Raw genomic sequence first — 17,772 nt, forward strand, 5'->3', positions numbered from 1 at the left:
TCTGAAACAACCAGTTTTCTGTGACCAGACTTCATTATACTTGAATGCTCTGCTGCAGAACAGGCACTGTGTGCAAGAACACCATTCCTCTGCCCTGCAGTGCTTGAAAATTCAAGGCACTCAGTTTTCTGTTTTCACTGGAAAACTGCACCCTACTTGCCATGTAGTTTCATTGAACAACAGGTTCATCGGGAAGCTTGGACCTAGAGCATGTCCTGAAAAATAGCCAAGCAGCTTTCTGTTGCAGACTGCTGGCCTGGATCAGCTGGTTTTGCCAGTACTCTCTTCCTTCAGCCTCAGAACCCCTCTGGAATGTTGCTGGATCTATCACCCATGGAGGCACTAGAACAGCTTCGGCAGGAAGCTCACTGAAACAGGCCCAGAGGAAAAAACTATTTTCTAGAAGCCCCAAGTGCTTCAGCTTCCTAGCCAGCTGGAGGAGGGTCAAAGACAGTGGGAGAAGCAGAGCTTTGTGCAAAGGGCTCAGACAACAGCCTCTTTTGACTACTACAGTGGAACTTGCATGGGTTCTGGAATGAGGAATTAACCAAATTCAGTGCTGCATGATGCCCTAAAAAGAAGATTCAGCTTGTGGTGTGTGAATTGTCACAGCCTCCAGTTTAGGAGAACCCTTACCTGTAAGTTGTTGGCATCTGAAGCATATTCATCTCATGCTTGCCCTGTTCTACACTTTTGTGTAAGAATCTGCAACAGGCCACTGCCTTGGGCAGGATGGGCCCTTTTTCTGAAACAGCAGAGCTGTCACTTTGTGCAAGCCCACTTAGTTTATTCTGTAGAAAGCAAGGCCTGGGCATTGGAAGAACAGATTAAAACCTAAGGTGATAGTCCCATTTATGGAAAACTAACCAGTTGCTGAGGCAGTTTTATGAACAGTGGGGAAAAGACTGCCAAGGTCAAAGAAGCTGGGTCAAATAGAATAGGAAGACCCACAGCTTCAAGGCTCAAGCTCTTCTGCACCAGTCCCTGGGAATTACAGGTTACATGTAAGAGGAAATAAGGCTACCCCCAGTGCGAAATGCATGTGTGAGAGGTCTTTGCCAGCAGCAGCTGCACCAGGTCTTTGCAGGAAAGAAGTATCATCACCAAGAGGTCTAATGTCAATGGGAACAGCTGAAGCTCTGCTTCAGGGTCTGTGTGAGAGATCCAGGCATGGATTGTTGGGAAGGATGGACAGCCTGCTTTGGTGGTAACTCCACAGACTTGCCAGTGAAAAGTCTGGTAATTAGCTCATAGAAAAAAACAAGAACAAAAAAAACAACAACCAACCAAACAAACAACAAAAAAAAAAAACACAAACAAACCAACCAACCAAACAAAAACAACCAAACCAACAAACAAAAAAAACACACCCCCCAAAAAAACCCTTGGCTGTAAATTTGGGTTATTTCAATTACCCTTGTGTTTAGCTCAAGATAAAGGCCTGTTGTCTTAGAAGCACAAATACTAACTAACTAGCCTTCTAAAGTACTATTAAGTGCTCCTTTCCTGATAGGCATGCTTTTTTAAAAGGACGGGGCACTCATGCCTGTGTTAGCAAGATATAGTCTTATCGTTCAGGCTGTCTCTGAGAGCCCAATAGCCATAAAAATGAAGATCTACACAAGAGACAGCACATACAGGAAAAAGTGGACAAATCAGGATTTTACCTTATTCATGATGGAAGCTGAACCATTTACCTGGAATGAAGATGATGTGGACAAATAGTCTGTTCAAGTACCACTGAGATACTGAGAAACCTTCTTGTATACTTACTTTGTTTCAGACTGCTACTTCACAATTTGGTCTCTTCCTGCTCATCTGCTATGCAGGTACATATCAATAGTCTGCAGGATTTACAGAATTTAAACTTGTACACAAGTCAACAGCAGGAACTAGACAAATAACAGCATTTCATGGGTTAAGGCCCTGAAATGTGAGGTCCTGGGCCAAAGAAAACACCAGGCACATGCAGCTCTATAATTAGGTGTGTATATGCAGGATTTAAGCTGGTGGTTAGTTATCCCTTTTGCCCAAGCATCTGAATTTAAGGCAAGGGACTCAGGGAAAAAGTGCTTCAAAGCTGGGGTAGGTAGGGTGGGGAGAAACAGGAGCAACAGATACAGGAATGGACTGGAATCAGTTTAAGATGAATTCAGATTAAAGTCTCCTGCCATCATGAAATAGCTGACCGAGCTTACTCAAGCACCCATATCCATTGGGGGTGACACCTCAAGCCTTGTTTTTCAGGGAAGCAATCCTGTTAGAGGCAGGAGAGGTCTCTCAGCAGAGAGCACAGGTGCAAGGGCTCGCAAGCTCTCTTTTCCCTGTTATGCTGAAATGATCCAATTTAAAAACTTGAGAATCAACCCTGCACAGCTGGTGCCAGGCTTCTGCAGTGCAGCCTTTTTCTTACCTCCACTTAAGATGTATCATCCTCTTTCAACAGTGCCTTTGGGCCTACAGGGAGGGCCCACAGTCTTACGAGAGCTGAAGTCTCTGACCTCTCTGCCGATAAGGAACCAGCGATGCAGTCAAGACATGCAGGCCCATCTAGAGCAGCCTGGTGGCCTCTACTTTCCGCCACTGCTGTTTCCTTTAGGGATTAGGAAAGTTGAACTCTTTACTGGTCAGGTCCAGTTCATAAGCTCCAGCACTCAGGAAAAAAGGTTTCATCCTTACCCCAAACATTTTTGGAATGTTTTCATTATAACCTAGAGCCTCCTCTGACAGTTGCCACCAGACAGAGCTATTCAATAGTTTGTACAGCTGCACCCAAGCAGTTTGCTCTCATAAATAAGGCAACAAGGCATCCCAGCTGCTCAGTTCTGGTTTTGATCAATTCTGGTATTAGGTAAGTTACACACACTCTGCTTCAAGATATATATGGGCCTCTGTGACACACCACAGCTACCAGTATGATTATCATTATGGGCATACCTGAATGTATAGACTTGAGGAACTTCAGGAAGACAAATTTGGACAGGTTTAGACTTCTTGCGTCTTTCAGACAATTACTGCAGACCTGTGCCAGAATTTTAGTGAGATCAGCACAATTCTCTGTCCTAACTTAGGGCTGCAAATCTAGGGAAGTCCATTGGTGTGAGTCACATGGCAAAGTTTCCAGATGCTGAAGTTGCTTCTGCAAAAAACCCATTCTGAATTGCCCACAGTTTTCAAATGATTTACTGTGAAAACCACTGCTGTCGAAGGAAATGCCTGTGCAAATAAAACTAGCTGAAAACTGCTACTCTGCAGTGATATATTCTGTCAAGAGGAAAAGTCTGAAAAAGCCCGAAGGTGAAGTAACTTGAAGACATCTTGTTACCTTCTCACCCTGTCAGAAAACTGTTCAGACTACAACCATTCAAGAAGAAGAATAACAAAGAAAGATTGAAGCCTGGCTAACAGGCTAATGCAGAGGTACCCATTCTTTTGTCTGTACTACCAGATCCATGCTGCACCTGAAGACGTCCACAACTTTTTCCAGCTTGCTGAGAAAGCATGACATGAAATATGATAATGGGAAGAATACATGATTAAATAGGAGTTGGTGATCGCACAGACATCTCTGAAGATCATATAAGAAGCCATCAGTAAATTCAAGGATGGGTCCAACACAACCAGTGTTCTCGGGAACCAACAGCCTGCCAGTTTCTCTAAAGGGAGGCCATCATGGTGCGACTTTGTGCTCCTCTGGTCACACGTGTCATCCTTTTAGTCACCAACAGCTTCAGGTTTGTAGTCACCTAGAAGGCTAACTATATGGATGGTGAACACTCACCCCCAAACTTTCCCCAAGAGGAGCATCACAACATACACCACCACATAACACACCCACAGATTATCCCCATAACCTTCTCATCCTTTTTGACTTACAGATTTCTAAGTCAGAAGAATCACCCACTGCTGAATAAACCATTTTAAGTTTAAACACAAACCAAAGCTGACTACATCCACTTATGCCAAGCCTAACATGCTACTGACCTGCCATGCTAGCCTGTTAAATGCATATTCCTGTAGCTGCTTCAAAATCCTAAATCAGATATGTGCACATTTGGCCTAAATCAGATTTCTACTGAGATGCATTGAGATATTTGGGGGTTGGACTAGATGACCTTTAAAGGTCCCTTCCAACCCAAACTATACTATAATCCCAGGGAAAAAAGGCCCTTTCTCACTCAATGCTATATTGGTTTGGGTTTTTTTTGGTGTCTTTTTGTTTTGGTTTGGTTTTTTCCTATCTAGGATTATATTTTGTTTCCCAGGTATTCCTCATCAATTTGTGTTTAGCTCATGCTATAGTATTCTAATTACAGTGTTGTACAACACCTGAACTTAAATTCATAGAATCACAGAACTGTTTGGGTGGGAAGGGACCTTAAAGCCCATCCAGTGCCCCCCCCTGCCCCGGGCAGGGCCCCCTTCCCCCAGCCCAGGGGGCTCCCAGCCCCGTCCAACCTGGCCTTGAACCCTTCCAGGGAGGGGGCACCCACAGCTGCTCTGGGCACCCTGGGCCAGCGCCTCGCCCCCCGCCCAGGGAAGGATTTCTGCCTTATATCCAATCTAAATCTCCCCTCTTTCAGTTTAAAACCATCCCCCCTCGTCCCATCCCCACCCCCTGACCCAGAGTGTCCCCCCTCCTTTCCTGTCCCCCCCTTCAAGCCCTGGGAGGCCACTCGAAGGTCTCCCCGGAGCCTTCCCTTCCCCAGGCTGAACCCCCCCAGCTCTCTCAGCCTTTCTTCACAGCAGAGCTGCTCCAGCCCTCGGACCATTCCCGTGTCCCTCCTCTGGCCCCGCTCCAACAGGTCCGTGTCTGGCCCGTGCTGGGGACCCCCGAGCTGGCTGCAGGGCTCCGGGGGGGCTCCCCAGAGCGGAGCAGAGGGGGAGAATTCCCCCCCCTCGAGGGGCTGGCCACGCTGCTTGGGGTGCAGCCTAGGAGACACTTGGCTTTCTGGGCTGTGAGCACACGTTGCTGGCTCATACTCAGTTTCATGCACAAATACCTCCAAGTCCCTCTCTGCGGGGCTGCTCTCAATCCACTCATCACCCAGGCTGTGCTGATAGTGGAGTTTGCCCCGACCCATGGGCAGGACCTTGCACTTGGCTTTGCTGAACTTCATGAGATTTGCATGTTCCCACCTCTCCAGCCTGTCCAGGTCCCTCTGGATGGCATCCCTTCCCTCCAGTGTGTCACCACACCACACAGCTCGGTGTCATCAGTGAACTTGCCGAGGGTGCACTCGATTCACCTCTCTATGTCATTAATAAAAATATTGTACAATATCAGTCCCAGTATGGACTCTGGAGTGACACCACTCATTACTGACCTCCATTTTGTCACGGAGCTGTTGACTGCAACTCTTTGGATGCAGCTATCCAGCCAATTCCTTATCCACCTTATAGTTTATTCACCAAACCCACATCTCTCCAGTTACAAAGATGTCATGGAGGACTGTGTCAAAGGCCACACAGAAGTCAAGATAAATGATCCTTTGTCAGACATTAGACTTGTCAAGACATTTATGAAGTTACTTCTGTAAAATATCATCTTAGCCAAGTATGATTGATTGTGCACAAAAACTCATTAATACTTTGGCTGTCATTCTTTAATCTATGCTCTCCCCTTGCATCTACTTTTATCCACTTTGGGTTTTTAAACTATCAAGAACACAAGGAAACTTCCAATGCAGTCTTTATACTTCTAAATCTGGCCAACAGAACAGGAGGAAATAGCAGAAAATGGAAGCTAGACAGACCAACTAAGTGATGGGAGAGGTGTTTTGGTTTTCTTTATCAGGAATAATAAAACCCTGGAACAATTAAAACCAGTTAATTTTCTCCTGCATCACAAACAAAAGCAGCAAAGCTATGCTGAATAGCAAAACTGAGGCAACTGTGAGCTACCAGTAGGCTGTGGCTGTTTGAGAGGTCAGTGGGATCACAGGAGGCATGGGATGATGCATTTCCAGCACAGATAAGAAAGGACAAAATGCCACTATACAATATATTCAACAGGTCTAATAAACTACTTGCAAGAAAAGGAAATTCAAGCTAACAAATGCAAAGAAGGGCTGCTAGGGCAGATGACTGGGGAAAGAGCAAATTGGTCTCAAGAGACTTCAGCTATCAAAACACAAGTTGAAAATGACAGGCTTGCTATTAACTTTGAACAGGTATAGCAACAAGGAAGAAGAAAAGTTATTTAAGCTAACAGGCAATATTAGTACAAAAAGAAGTAAACATAAATTAATCATAAAGAAAGGTAAACTGCAAATACAAATGCCTAGCCTACAATAGAAGAAGGGTTCTTTTGAGTGTTTGAAACAAAATAGAAGAATTTAATTTTAAAAACATCTCAAAGGGTAGAAGCAACCCACAGCTGCAGGCTCAACTCAGAATTCCCTACTGGAGTTCCTCTGAGATCATTGTTCCTTTATTTGAACTTCTAAACTAAAACATTTTTTTTCTTCAGATCTGTACTGTGTACCAGTTATGCACAACAAGTAATATAGTAGCCCCTTACATACTTAAAATATTTAAAAGAACTAACATGAGCTAATTCTGTTCCTACTCATTAGCTAGACAGAAAGATTGCTAAAATAAATGCATGTAAGCTTTGTAAATATTACTAAAGCTTTGAGTCCTGAAAAAAAAAAAAAAAAAAACAAACAAAGCAAACAAACAAAACACTTTCCTTTCAGGCAAGGCATGTGTTCCATATCACTGTCCATAGTACAAGGGCTAGATGTTTATTTCATAAATGCACTTTAGGTGCTACCAATCACCACTAAACGAACTCTCAACCCAGCTGTGATGCCTGCAGCCTGACTTGCTACTCATATTTTGGCACATTAAGGAAGGATCCCTAAGGGTAACTGACCCATCAATAAAACTGTGAGGTCCAAACTACGGTCTCAGAACAAACACGATGTGAACACTCCAAAAAGGCCCAGCTTGTTCGATTCTGGGCTCTGACTCATGTTTGGGCTTCAACATGCAGGCCCTCAGTAGGAAGGCTCCTTCCCAGCAGCACCAAGCTACCCTCCTTGTTGTTAATACAGCAGCACTCAAGGGTGCTGCTGAAATACCTTATGAAGAGACTCCCTTCTCCATTCCAGCCATTTATGGCCCATCTCTGAAGAAAACTGCTAATCCAGCCCTTAAAGGGTGCAGTGGGATCTTGACCTGAGTGTTTCTGAAGTGACCACAGTGTAAGGAAGGAGCACAAGCAGCAACCCCTCTTCAGGCTCTGGCCCCGCTCTTCGAGGCAGATGAGGCCAGACCCACGCCAGGGCCGGCTGACGAGGCGTCAGCCCCTTTAACACACACACAGATGCACACTAGCTTTCTTTGCGCTTTTATCCAAACTACAAGTACATCACAGAGATCTGTGCCCACCCTGGAGCGTTCTTTACACATGGCTAAAAAAAAAACCAGACAGGCAGAGGGGCAGGGGCGAAGTCTTTCAAGTAGAGTTCATGCTGACAGGTCACTGTTATCAAATCTCTCCTGGTCATAAACCTCTGCTACCACCTTTCTTCCTGCAAACCAGCGCCCATTCAGAGCCTGAATGGCTTTGTGAGTCTCTGAGGCCATGGAGAACTCCACAAAGATCTTGACAATGATCTCAGCATCCTCCTCTTCTCCTTGCTTCTCCTGGTAGATGATGACCCTGTTTACAGCTCCAAATTTGCCACATTCTTCTGTCACTTCTCCCTCTAGGTCATCATCAATGTCCTTTGGATCCACCATGTTGCGAAGCACCATCACAGTGGACTGCAGAGAGAATGGACAAGTGAATTAACACACCTAAGAGACATTGAGATTAAATTTGCAAAGCCACATCAGACTATGCAGCATGCCTCAGCACCATCAGATATTCCAGTGCTATGCTATTACAAGCATATTCCATGAAATCAATAATGTCCCAGGTTCTCAGTGATAAATTAGTAAATTTTCTTCCCATGCATCCAAAGCATGAACAATTCTCTTTCACTGCCAGCTACACTGTGGCTGGCCTCAGCCAGGAAAGCTCTGTGCCATCTCCTGGGCTTTTCTTAGACACATCTTTGAGGCACAAGTGACCTAGAGACCTCTATAATTTTTCTTGTGCTGTTGCTATCCAGTTATTTTTTTGCTTTGTTACCTTCAGCACCACCGTGTACATTTTTTTCAAACTCTTCCTCATTCCTAAATAAAGTAGAAGGACAAACCAGGTCTTTTATGCCTCTGACAACTAATGGTTGACCAGGTACTTTCATTACAGGGGTAACAACATACGAGTCGGTCAGAGCACCTGCAACATACCCCTCTCATGTATCCCCCCATCAAGCCCTTTTGTGACAGAGCACCTCAAGAGAATAGCTGAGGTTGGAAGGGACCACTGGAGGTCACCCAGTTTGAACTCCCCTGCTCAAGCAAGACCTCCTAGAGTTGCCCAGGACCATGTCCAGCTGACGTCGGAATATCTCCAAGGACAGAGACTCCACAACATCTCTGGACATCCTCTGGTTTTGTGCATTACACCCAGCTCTACCACATCCCTTCCTCCCAGCTCTGACCTTGCCCAACATCATAGGCTAGTAGACACAGCATTTCAGGCTCAGTAGAATTTTAAAATACTCGTTCCAGTTCTTACTTATGTGTCTGTAAAACTGCCTTTAAGGGTCTACTAAAAGAACAGCAAAAATGGAAGAGTGCTTCTAGGCTGAAAATGCTAAGCAGCTTTGACAAAGGTGTAGTATAAGACTCTTTTTTGACACTGCTAAACTTTTTTCAAGCAAGTATGCCAAATTAATTGGATTCTTTGGGAAAGGTACCTGTGACCAAGGAAAACTGGCCACTACGTCAAAGATGTATTTAAAATTTCCTAAGCTCAAAGATGTATTTAAAATTATATATGTATGCTTTGAAAGTACACTCACTAGCTGACTCATTCGTGTCCTCCCTTATGAAATGCATGTCAGCCTTATCCCTATTTAGCAAACAGAAGAAACATTATCGATTCAGTGTTAAAGCTCAGAAAATCTGCGTGTCAAACAGGAAACTCAATCATGCACAGGAACAAACCTCTGGTCGTGCCCAAATAAGCAGCCTGATAAGATTATCAATACAGCCCCTTCCAAGGCATACCCCCCCACGCCAAATCTATGAATCTGTTGTTCTGTTTAATGTTCTATCATTCATTCTTGTCCTCTTTCTCATTGTAACTTCCATGAAATTTTGTTTTATAAACAGCTCAGAGTTTCATCCTACAATAAAAGGTTGTGGGAAAAAGGTGGACTCAGTAGTTTGAAAGAGATTGCCCCTGACCATGTGCCAGTCTCACTTCTTTAATTATAAGCCAAAAGGCCATCATGGTTTGCTTAAATGATGCTCAGTAAATACACAGTTTGATCAGAGACACCTCACAGCCAAGCCTCTTCTGGCCTAGTGACTGGTCTGAACCCTCAGAGAAACTCTAAGAACATCCTAAAAGCAGAGTAAGAACTATCACCAGCAGCACACAAGCAGGTAGCCTTTGTAGTCCCACATAAGCTCTGTGGGATACCTACCATGTGTGCTGCAGGAAGTCTGTACCACATACAAAACTGCATCTGCTCACAACTGGAACCAGCTCAGGGCAGTCACACTGCACTCACCTCCTGTTTACGAAGCAATTTCTGCATCACCATATGACGGGCACTGCTGCCAGATATGCTCATGTGTTCCTGTTCACTCAGCATCTCTGGTCTCTCTGACTCCTGGAATACCTCCTCTTCCTCCTTCTCCTTTTTGACCTCCATCAGGCCCAATGCTGGGGGACTAGCCAGGATAGGATTCACAACTCCCACTTGTGGAATAGTGACAGGAATGGGAGGTCGGGCAGGGGTTACACCTGTAGGATTACAAACTCTGTAGCATAAAGAACTGATGTTCTGCAACATCTGGGTACACAGCAGCTAGTGATAAAGAGGATCGCAGAATAGTTTTATTTGCTAGATGGTTTTATTTGCTCTGCACCACAACAACGAGGGAGACATAAGCAGCAACTTAGTCAGCATACAGGACATCAGCACTCAATACATGCACCATATACTTGCCCAGAAGGGAGATAAAATGCAGGATTTTGCATGGAGTAACAATTATCCAGATTTTCACTCAGAGCGCCATGCATTCCTGCTGTGAAGTTCATGTCCCTGTCGTATCTATTATATACCAAAATAAATACCTGCTATGCTGCACAAATAAGAAAATAAAAGTTCTTGACAAAGCAGGGCAGGGAGGATTTCAGCTTCAAATTCTCCTTAGTTATGGCCCCAGCTATAGAGAACCGTGCTTTGTAATAGGCAGACAAGTGACAAAACGAAGAGTACACATACCTGTAATGACCCCAGGTGCTTGTGCTGCCATGACAGCCTGCGGCAATGCCCCTAACGGCTGGGCCAGAGTCAGTGCTGGAGACACCAGTCCGGGGGTTGCCAAAGTGCCGAGAACTGCAGCTCCTGCCACTGCTTCCTGCAAGACAAAAAAAACAACAAAAAACCTCAAAGTGTCAGTTCTGCATCGAGAAGTCATACTATGGGTGCATTCAGCTGAGGCTCATCTTTTTTCACACCTAAGAAATACAGATACACAGATTCTGAGAATGATAGCTCTCCAGCGCTAGTGTAAAAGGAAAAGAAGTATGCCACCCAGCCCACCAAGGAAATGTAGAAACTCCACAACACCAAGTCTTGGAAGAAAAACTTCTCTTGCAACTCAAATTTCACCCATCCTCTCAAGCTGCTAGGTAAGTTACTGAATGCAAGACACCAAGGGATTCAGTACATGGTTTGAAAGATGCAAGCAAATCCAGAGCAAGAGGAATCTCTACTTGTTCCCATCTTCTACACAGAAAGCTTTTTACTGATGCCAAGGAATGTGATCCATTTAAAAACACTGATGGTAGCTGCCATCCCACTCCCTCTGATGACATCACTGGGGCTTTGAGGCCATGTGACAAACCAGATAAGGGAACTCTTACGGCTTTATTTTTTCCTAAGTGATCTGACGGAAGGTTAATCCTGCATGGATGAACAAGGAGCTCCTGAACAAGCTCAGACATGAAAAGGAAGCCTACAGAGGGTGAAATCAAGGACAGATAGCCTGGAAGGAATACAGAGAAACTGTCTGGGCAGCCAGGGATCAGGTTGGGAAGGCCAAAGCCATGATAGAATTAAATCTGGCCAGGGACATCAAGGGCAACAAGAAAAACTTCTACAGGTACATCAGTGATAGAAGGAGCACTAGGGAAAAGGTGGGCTCTCTCTGGAAGGAAACAGGGGACCTGGTTTCCCAGGAAATGCAGAAGGCTGAGGTACTCAGTGACTTTTTTTGCCTCAGTCTTCACTGGCAGGGGCTTCAGCCACACGGCCCAAGACACAGAAGGCAAAGGCAGGGACTGGGAGAATAAAGAAACACAACCACCGTAGGAGAACAAGTTCAGGTCCATCTCAGGAAGCTGAAGGTGCACAAGGCCACGGGATCTAATGATGCCTCCATGGACCCTGAGGAAACTGGCAGATGAAGTGGTTAAAGCCACCATCCATCATATCTGAGACGTCATGGTAGTCCAGTGAAGTTCCTGCTGACTGGAAGACGGGAAACATAACCCCCATGTTTAAAAAGGGAAAAAAGGAAGTCCCAAGGAACTACAGGCCAGTCACTCTCACCTCTGTGCTAGGGCACATGGAAAATAGGGAGGTGACTGGTGACAGCCAACATGGATTCACTAAGGGCAAATCCTGCCTGATGAACTTGGAGGCCTTCTACAATGGGGTTACAGTGCTGGTGGATAAGGGAAGAGCAACTGACATCATCTATATGAACTTGTGCAAAGCATTTGACACTGTCTCACGTGATATCCTTGTCTCTAAATTGGAAAGACAGGGATTTGGTGGATGGACCACTTGATGGATAAGGAACTGGCTGGATGGTCACACTCCAAAAGCTGCGGTCAACAGCTCAATGTCCCAGTCGAGAGCACTGACGAGTGGTGTTCCTCAGGGATCGGTGCTGGGACCGGTGCTGTTTAACATCTTTGTTGGTGACACGGACAGTCGGATTGAGTGCAACCTCAGAAAATTCACCAATGACAGCGAACTGTGTGGTGCGGTGACACGTTGGAGGGAAGAGATGCCATCCAGAGGGACCTGGACAGGTGGACCTATGTGACCCTCATGGAGTTCAACAAGACCAAGTGCAAGGTCCTGCCCATGGGTTGGAGCAATCCCAAGAACAAATACCGGCTGGGTGATGAGTGGATTGAGAGCAGCCCCGCAGAGAGGGACTTGGGGGTATTCGTGGATGAAAAACTGAGTATGAGCCAGCAACGTGTGCTCACAGCCCAGAAAGCCAAGTGTCTCCTAGGCTGCACCCCAAGCAGCATGGCCAGCCCCTCAAGGGGGGGGAATTCTCCCTCTGCTCCGCTCTGGGGAGCCCCCCGGAGCCCTGCAGCCAGCTCGGGGGTCCCCAGCACAGGACAGACACGGACCTGTTGGAGCGGGGCCAGAGGAGGGACACGGAAATGGTCCGAGGGCTGGAGCAGCTCTGCTGTGAAGAAAGGCTGAGAGAGCTGGGGGGGTTCAGCCTGGGGAAGAGAAGGCTCCGGGGAGCCCTTCGAGCGGCCTCCCGGGGCTTAAAGGGGGGACAGGGGAGGTGGGGGGGGACTCTGGGTCAGGGGGTGGGGATGGGACGAGGGGGGACGGTTTTAAACTGAAAGAGGGGAGATTTAGATTGGATATAAGGCAGAAATCCTTCCCTGTGCGGGGCGGGAGGCGCTGGCCCAGGGTGCCCAGAGCAGCTGTGGGTGCCCCCTCCCTGGAAGGGTTCAAGGCCAGGTTGGACGGGGCTGGAAGCCCCCTGGGCTGGGGGAAGGGGGCCCTGCCCGGGGCAGGGGGGGGCACTGGATGGGCTTTAAGGTGCCTTCCATCTTAAGACAGTCTTAGATTCTATGATAATCCTTGTCTAATTCAAGGAGCACTGTAGTCAGAAACAGTACTGCAAGCACAAAGGACAAGGCAAGGGAATGCACAATTTGAAATTTGCCTTCATGATCACAGCAACTGCAAACGATTATCACATTAGTACATTTCTCAGTAAGACAGTAATATACCTAGCTTTTGCCACCATCATTTTTACTGGTAAGGCCCTACTGAACTTTACTGCTTTCAACGACTGAGAACTTTCTTCAAACTTTCAGCCTTGACAGTTGAAACATTTTATAACCACTTCCTTTTGCCCGTGTTTTCTGCCCCTCTTCTCCCATCCTGTTATCTATTTGACTCCGTATAGACTATACGTGAGGAAAAATCTGATGCATCATTCAGCATTTTTCTAGAGTTATACCAAGCCAAACTTTTCTAATTTCTTCCTGCATATCAGGTTTTCCAATTCTCCCTGTAATTGCAGTACTTGTCTATACCTTCTATAATCCAAATAAACATCACGACTCTAGATGACCAGAATTCAAACAGCATTCGAGATGAACAAATGAACAAACAACATTTGAGATGAACGAACCGAAGTGATAAATCACTTCCAGAAAATTACTGAAAATAATGTGCCTAAAATATACTCTGGGATCCCAATTTTTTTTTGTTTTGTTTTGTTCCTTTCTAGGCTATTACACTCATGATTTAATTACCCAGATCCTTCTCTTCCTTGTTTTCATGGGGCTCCTATAAGCCCTGACACTGTGGAACAAAGAATTCTGTGGTTTTGTTCCTTAAATGCAGTAGCTTGTATGCTACTACTAAATGCTGCATATATTTCTTACTCCAATCTGATGCAATATTCCAATTCTCCTCTACATTAATAATGCATCTCATCTGTGTTGCCAACTAATTCCATTAGTACTCCTCTTCTAATGCCTAGGATAAGGTCACTAGTATTTTTATTGGAGATGAAGCAAGACCCGTCTGTAAGTAATTTTACCAGCAGAGTAAAGGGTCAGCAATTTCCAGTACAGCTCGCTCACATCTGCTCTTCTCACTTGCCTACACATCTCAAAATTCATTGTAATAGTGTTGGTCTTGTCTAACAGCTTCTTATAGGGGTCTCTACCAACTCCTGAATTGTTGGCAGGATATGCTTTTAAATTTTTTTTCCTAATGAAGTGTAAGAGTAGTCTTATCAAAAAAAGTTACGTTAATCTAGCATGGGTATTTCCCTAAACACCAAACATTCTACATATCTCTTTCTTTTGAAAATTTTGTCCTTCCATTAAAGCTTATTTTCAATCTTTCCCTACCACTGGGGTGAGAACAAAGTCTGAAGATACTTGCATTTAAGGTGGCACGGAAAACTGTATCACCTTTGCTATTCTTCAGCCGTACAGCAATAGCCCTGATGTGACAGACTTATTACCAAAATATGCCCCAAAACTATTAGGCGTACACCTGCACATGACAAACTCTGAGCTTTATGCCCACCCAGGATGCAGTAATCCCATGTGCATCATTAGCCAGTCTGCCTTATTCTTCTAATGAAGGGGAAAAATACTTACGTAAGCATTCAGTGCTGTAACAAGACCATCATAATTTTTGACTACACTGGTCATTAGCTGCCCCCATTTTTTACCTAAATGGTTAAAAAGACTTTTCCCAATAGCTTTAATTCCTTAACTTCTTTTGCAAGATGGACTTTTTTACTGTCTTTGTCAAGACATTACCTATCTTTGCCACTCTGTCTCTATAGCTTCATTTAACTGCAGAGACACTTCCTCCTTCCTTGGCTGGTATGCTAATTCTAGACTAAAGCTGCCGTTCTGATTGCAGGTCCAAAGTTATATCTCTGACTTAAGCTTCTCTCTCATGTCCATGATTTCTGTAGCTCTGCTGAGTTTACTGATTAGCTTGAGTTTAGAAAAATTGTGAAATTAAAGCCCTTACAGACCATGACTGCACATGTTCTTATTTAAAATAAGCTGTTGCATACAAGAACTATGCTAGGAGCATAAAGAGGAGATACTGCCTTCTGTAACTGTTCTCACTCTTTTCCCCAGTCACCTACAACTACCCACATGGCAAATCAGACAGGTTACCTAGATCTGTACCATGCCTAAGTAAAGGCAACAAGACTGGCCAAGTGTTTCCGAGGTCTTTCAGAACCTCTTTTCTATATATGAAATTTAAAAATTTTCCTCACAGTAATAAATCCTGCAGTATTTTGCAGAAAGAAACAGATTTATCCATGTCTGTAACAGATCTCTATCATTTCACTTAAGAGAAGAGTTAATAGTTCTCTCCCAAAGTGATTTTGATCCAAGTAATTCTTCTAGCCATGTCTCAACTTCCTTAGTTGACTGCAGAGGTTCCCAGACTTGTGGGCTTTTTACTGGGGACATGAGAACCACCTGAGACTTTCACATTAGCGTCAGCTCCTCCTACTTCTGACTCTACCTTGTGATTCAGAGAAGTATCTTTGAAAAAGGAGCTTTTTAAAAATTAACTCCAGTCAGCTGATTAACGACACGCACAGGCTGCACATCTCAACAATTTTTTTGCCTAAGAGAATCCAAAAACCTAACAGTGCTGGAACTTGTTTCTTTCATGGGCTATGATGACACAGATTCTGCTGCCCCAGGCAAGGACGATGGGCACAGACAGTGGAGGTTTGCTTTGAAAGGCAATCCTCCTCCATCAGTGCCTATTGGTCATAGCCAAGAGCTTCTGTTACTCCAAGCAAACTAAATTTGAGAACCCCTAGGCTCCTGCATCAGCATCCAATTCTGCTCCACCATTGCATTTTCTTGTTTCTGAACAGCCTAAAGCCATTACAGTCATCTTTCACCTTACTACACAGAGTCTTTTCAACAACAGAGAGCTTTGCCCATGCAACTCTTACTGCGCTCATCAGTTTGTCCCCCCTTTCATGTACTTTTGTGCATTCCTTTAGCCTCTACTATAATGATTTCCCTAATTATTGGTTTGCCTATCCAGATAAAAAATCCTCTCCAAACTTCCCCACCATTTCTTTAAACAGAGTTCTGATCAGCTGTACCAGACTCTATTCCAAAATGCTGGTGTATCAGATCCTCACAAGGGACAGGACCAAGCTTCTGCATGTGAGGTCCTGGGAACAGAGTATGCTCTAGGCCAAGGGCTTTCCTTCAAGCTAGTGAATACAGCTGGTGGAAACAGTCTGCATGCTTGTTTCTAGCAGGGTCACAACAATCATCCACTTGGTTGAGTCACACCAGCCCATGCCTTACCTGTGCTGTGATCTTTGCTGTAGCAGCTGCTGCAGCAACAGCGGCTGCTGGAGGTAGTCCTCCCGGCGTAGCAGGGGTCAGGAGAGGCATTGGGGGAGTCACAGCTTTACCAACTCGGAGATACTGACCCCCAAGGTCAAAGAGGTTCATAGATGAAACAGCATCTTGAGAAGACTGCGCTTTCTCATATTCTGCAGTGAGAAAGAAGAATATTTACAAATGATCCTTTTTACTCCTAAATTCAGCTGCTCTTTCATCACACAATTGGGTTTTGTATTTGCAAAAAATGACTTAGAAGACCTTCGGGGCTTAGCTCACTCATCTCACCCCTCTGATCACAAAAACACTGTTAAGAACAGTCAGCATAGCAAGATCTCTCAACCTACATAAAAATATCTGGCTATTAATTATATTTCTAAGTTCAGGCACAGATCTGTTCAAAATTGATTTCTATCCCATTGCTTACTGCAATTCTTCCACTAGAGTAAAAAAAAAAAAAAGGAACAACAACAACCAAAAAAAAAAAAAAAAAAAAAAGAGAGATGAGGATGCTCCCAACCACTCTCCCTATCCCACATCAAATACCAGGCAGCTGTTTTACCAATGAAACCATAGCCTTTGTGTTTTCCTGTTGTGGGATCCCTGGCTAGCGTGCAGGATTTAATCTTCCCAAAGGCCTCAAACACACTCTTGATGTCATCATCTGAAAGGTCCTGATGAACAGATGCCACATAGATGCGGTTGAACGCCCGTGCCTCTTCTGCTAGCTGGTCTATAATTGGTTGCGCCTGACCTATATTACTAGGTCTCCCAACCTGCAGAGAACGCAGCAAACAGTCCATTAAGCATTCTGAAGAGCAGTAGCATGACTCACAGTAGACGAGCACTCGGTCTCCTGACTGTCTTTTCAAACCAAGTAACGCCTCATAAGGCCATAATTAGCAAAGGGCAACAGTTGACTCAGCTCTTGGATACAACCTGCACTACAAGGGCTTCTAGAAGTACTGAGAGCTTGAACAGACTGCTCTCTCTTCCACCGTATTTCCCCCATTTATATTCCTTGACCTGTCAAAGACCAACTTCCAGGAATTTAAAACAATTTTGAAAGCAAAATACAATGCTTCCATAAGCCTTCTTTCAAAGGGTCATAAAATCTCCTTAGAAATCAGACACTGCAGATATGCAGAGTGTATCAGAGATATAAATGCAAGACATAAAATACTTTGCAGAAAATGCTAGTTTACCCCCCCCCCATTTCAACCCCCAAAGTTTCACATTTGCAAGATCCCCTTTTACAGCCTGTACAATCATTTGTTCCTTTCTGTTTGTGCTGAATGCCTTTTTGTATGGCAAGGGCAAACCTCTGTTTGTAGTCCCTCACACTATCAACAGGCACAACAGAAGTCTGATGCTACTTATCTACCATCCACACAGGTAGAATATAAGGAGGAGGCATTAAAATATCAAAAATCACCTTAGTTTTGTCCTCAAGAGACTTCCAGTCTACGTGTGGGCAGAAAAAACTGAGCTAGCTTACC

The 17,772-nt window shown here is 44.7% G+C and overlaps 1 protein-coding gene across 2 annotated transcripts in view; it reads right to left on the reverse strand.

The window, feature by feature from the left end:
* Nucleotides 1-7,341: 7,341 nt before the first annotated feature.
* The window catches only part of PUF60 (poly(U) binding splicing factor 60), a 32,145-nt gene continuing 21,714 nt past the window's right edge, over nt 7,342-17,772 (reverse strand). For both annotated transcript variants that reach the window (XM_042785837.1, XM_042785836.1), the window contains 5 exons: nt 16,836-17,049; nt 16,235-16,425; nt 10,362-10,497; nt 9,642-9,877; nt 7,342-7,776 (listed from right to left, as the gene is read on the reverse strand). In XM_042785837.1, the coding sequence (XP_042641771.1) occupies nt 7,477-7,776; nt 9,642-9,877; nt 10,362-10,497; nt 16,235-16,425; nt 16,836-17,049 (1,077 nt within the window). In that variant the 3' untranslated portion in view covers nt 7,342-7,476. The remainder of the gene's footprint in view (nt 7,777-9,641; nt 9,878-10,361; nt 10,498-16,234; nt 16,426-16,835; nt 17,050-17,772) is intronic.

Source organism: Tyto alba, unplaced genomic scaffold (genome assembly GCF_018691265.1).
Source record: "Tyto alba isolate M040663 unplaced genomic scaffold, T.alba_DEE_v4.0 Super-Scaffold_9, whole genome shotgun sequence".
Lineage (NCBI taxonomy): Eukaryota > Metazoa > Chordata > Aves > Strigiformes > Tytonidae > Tyto > Tyto alba.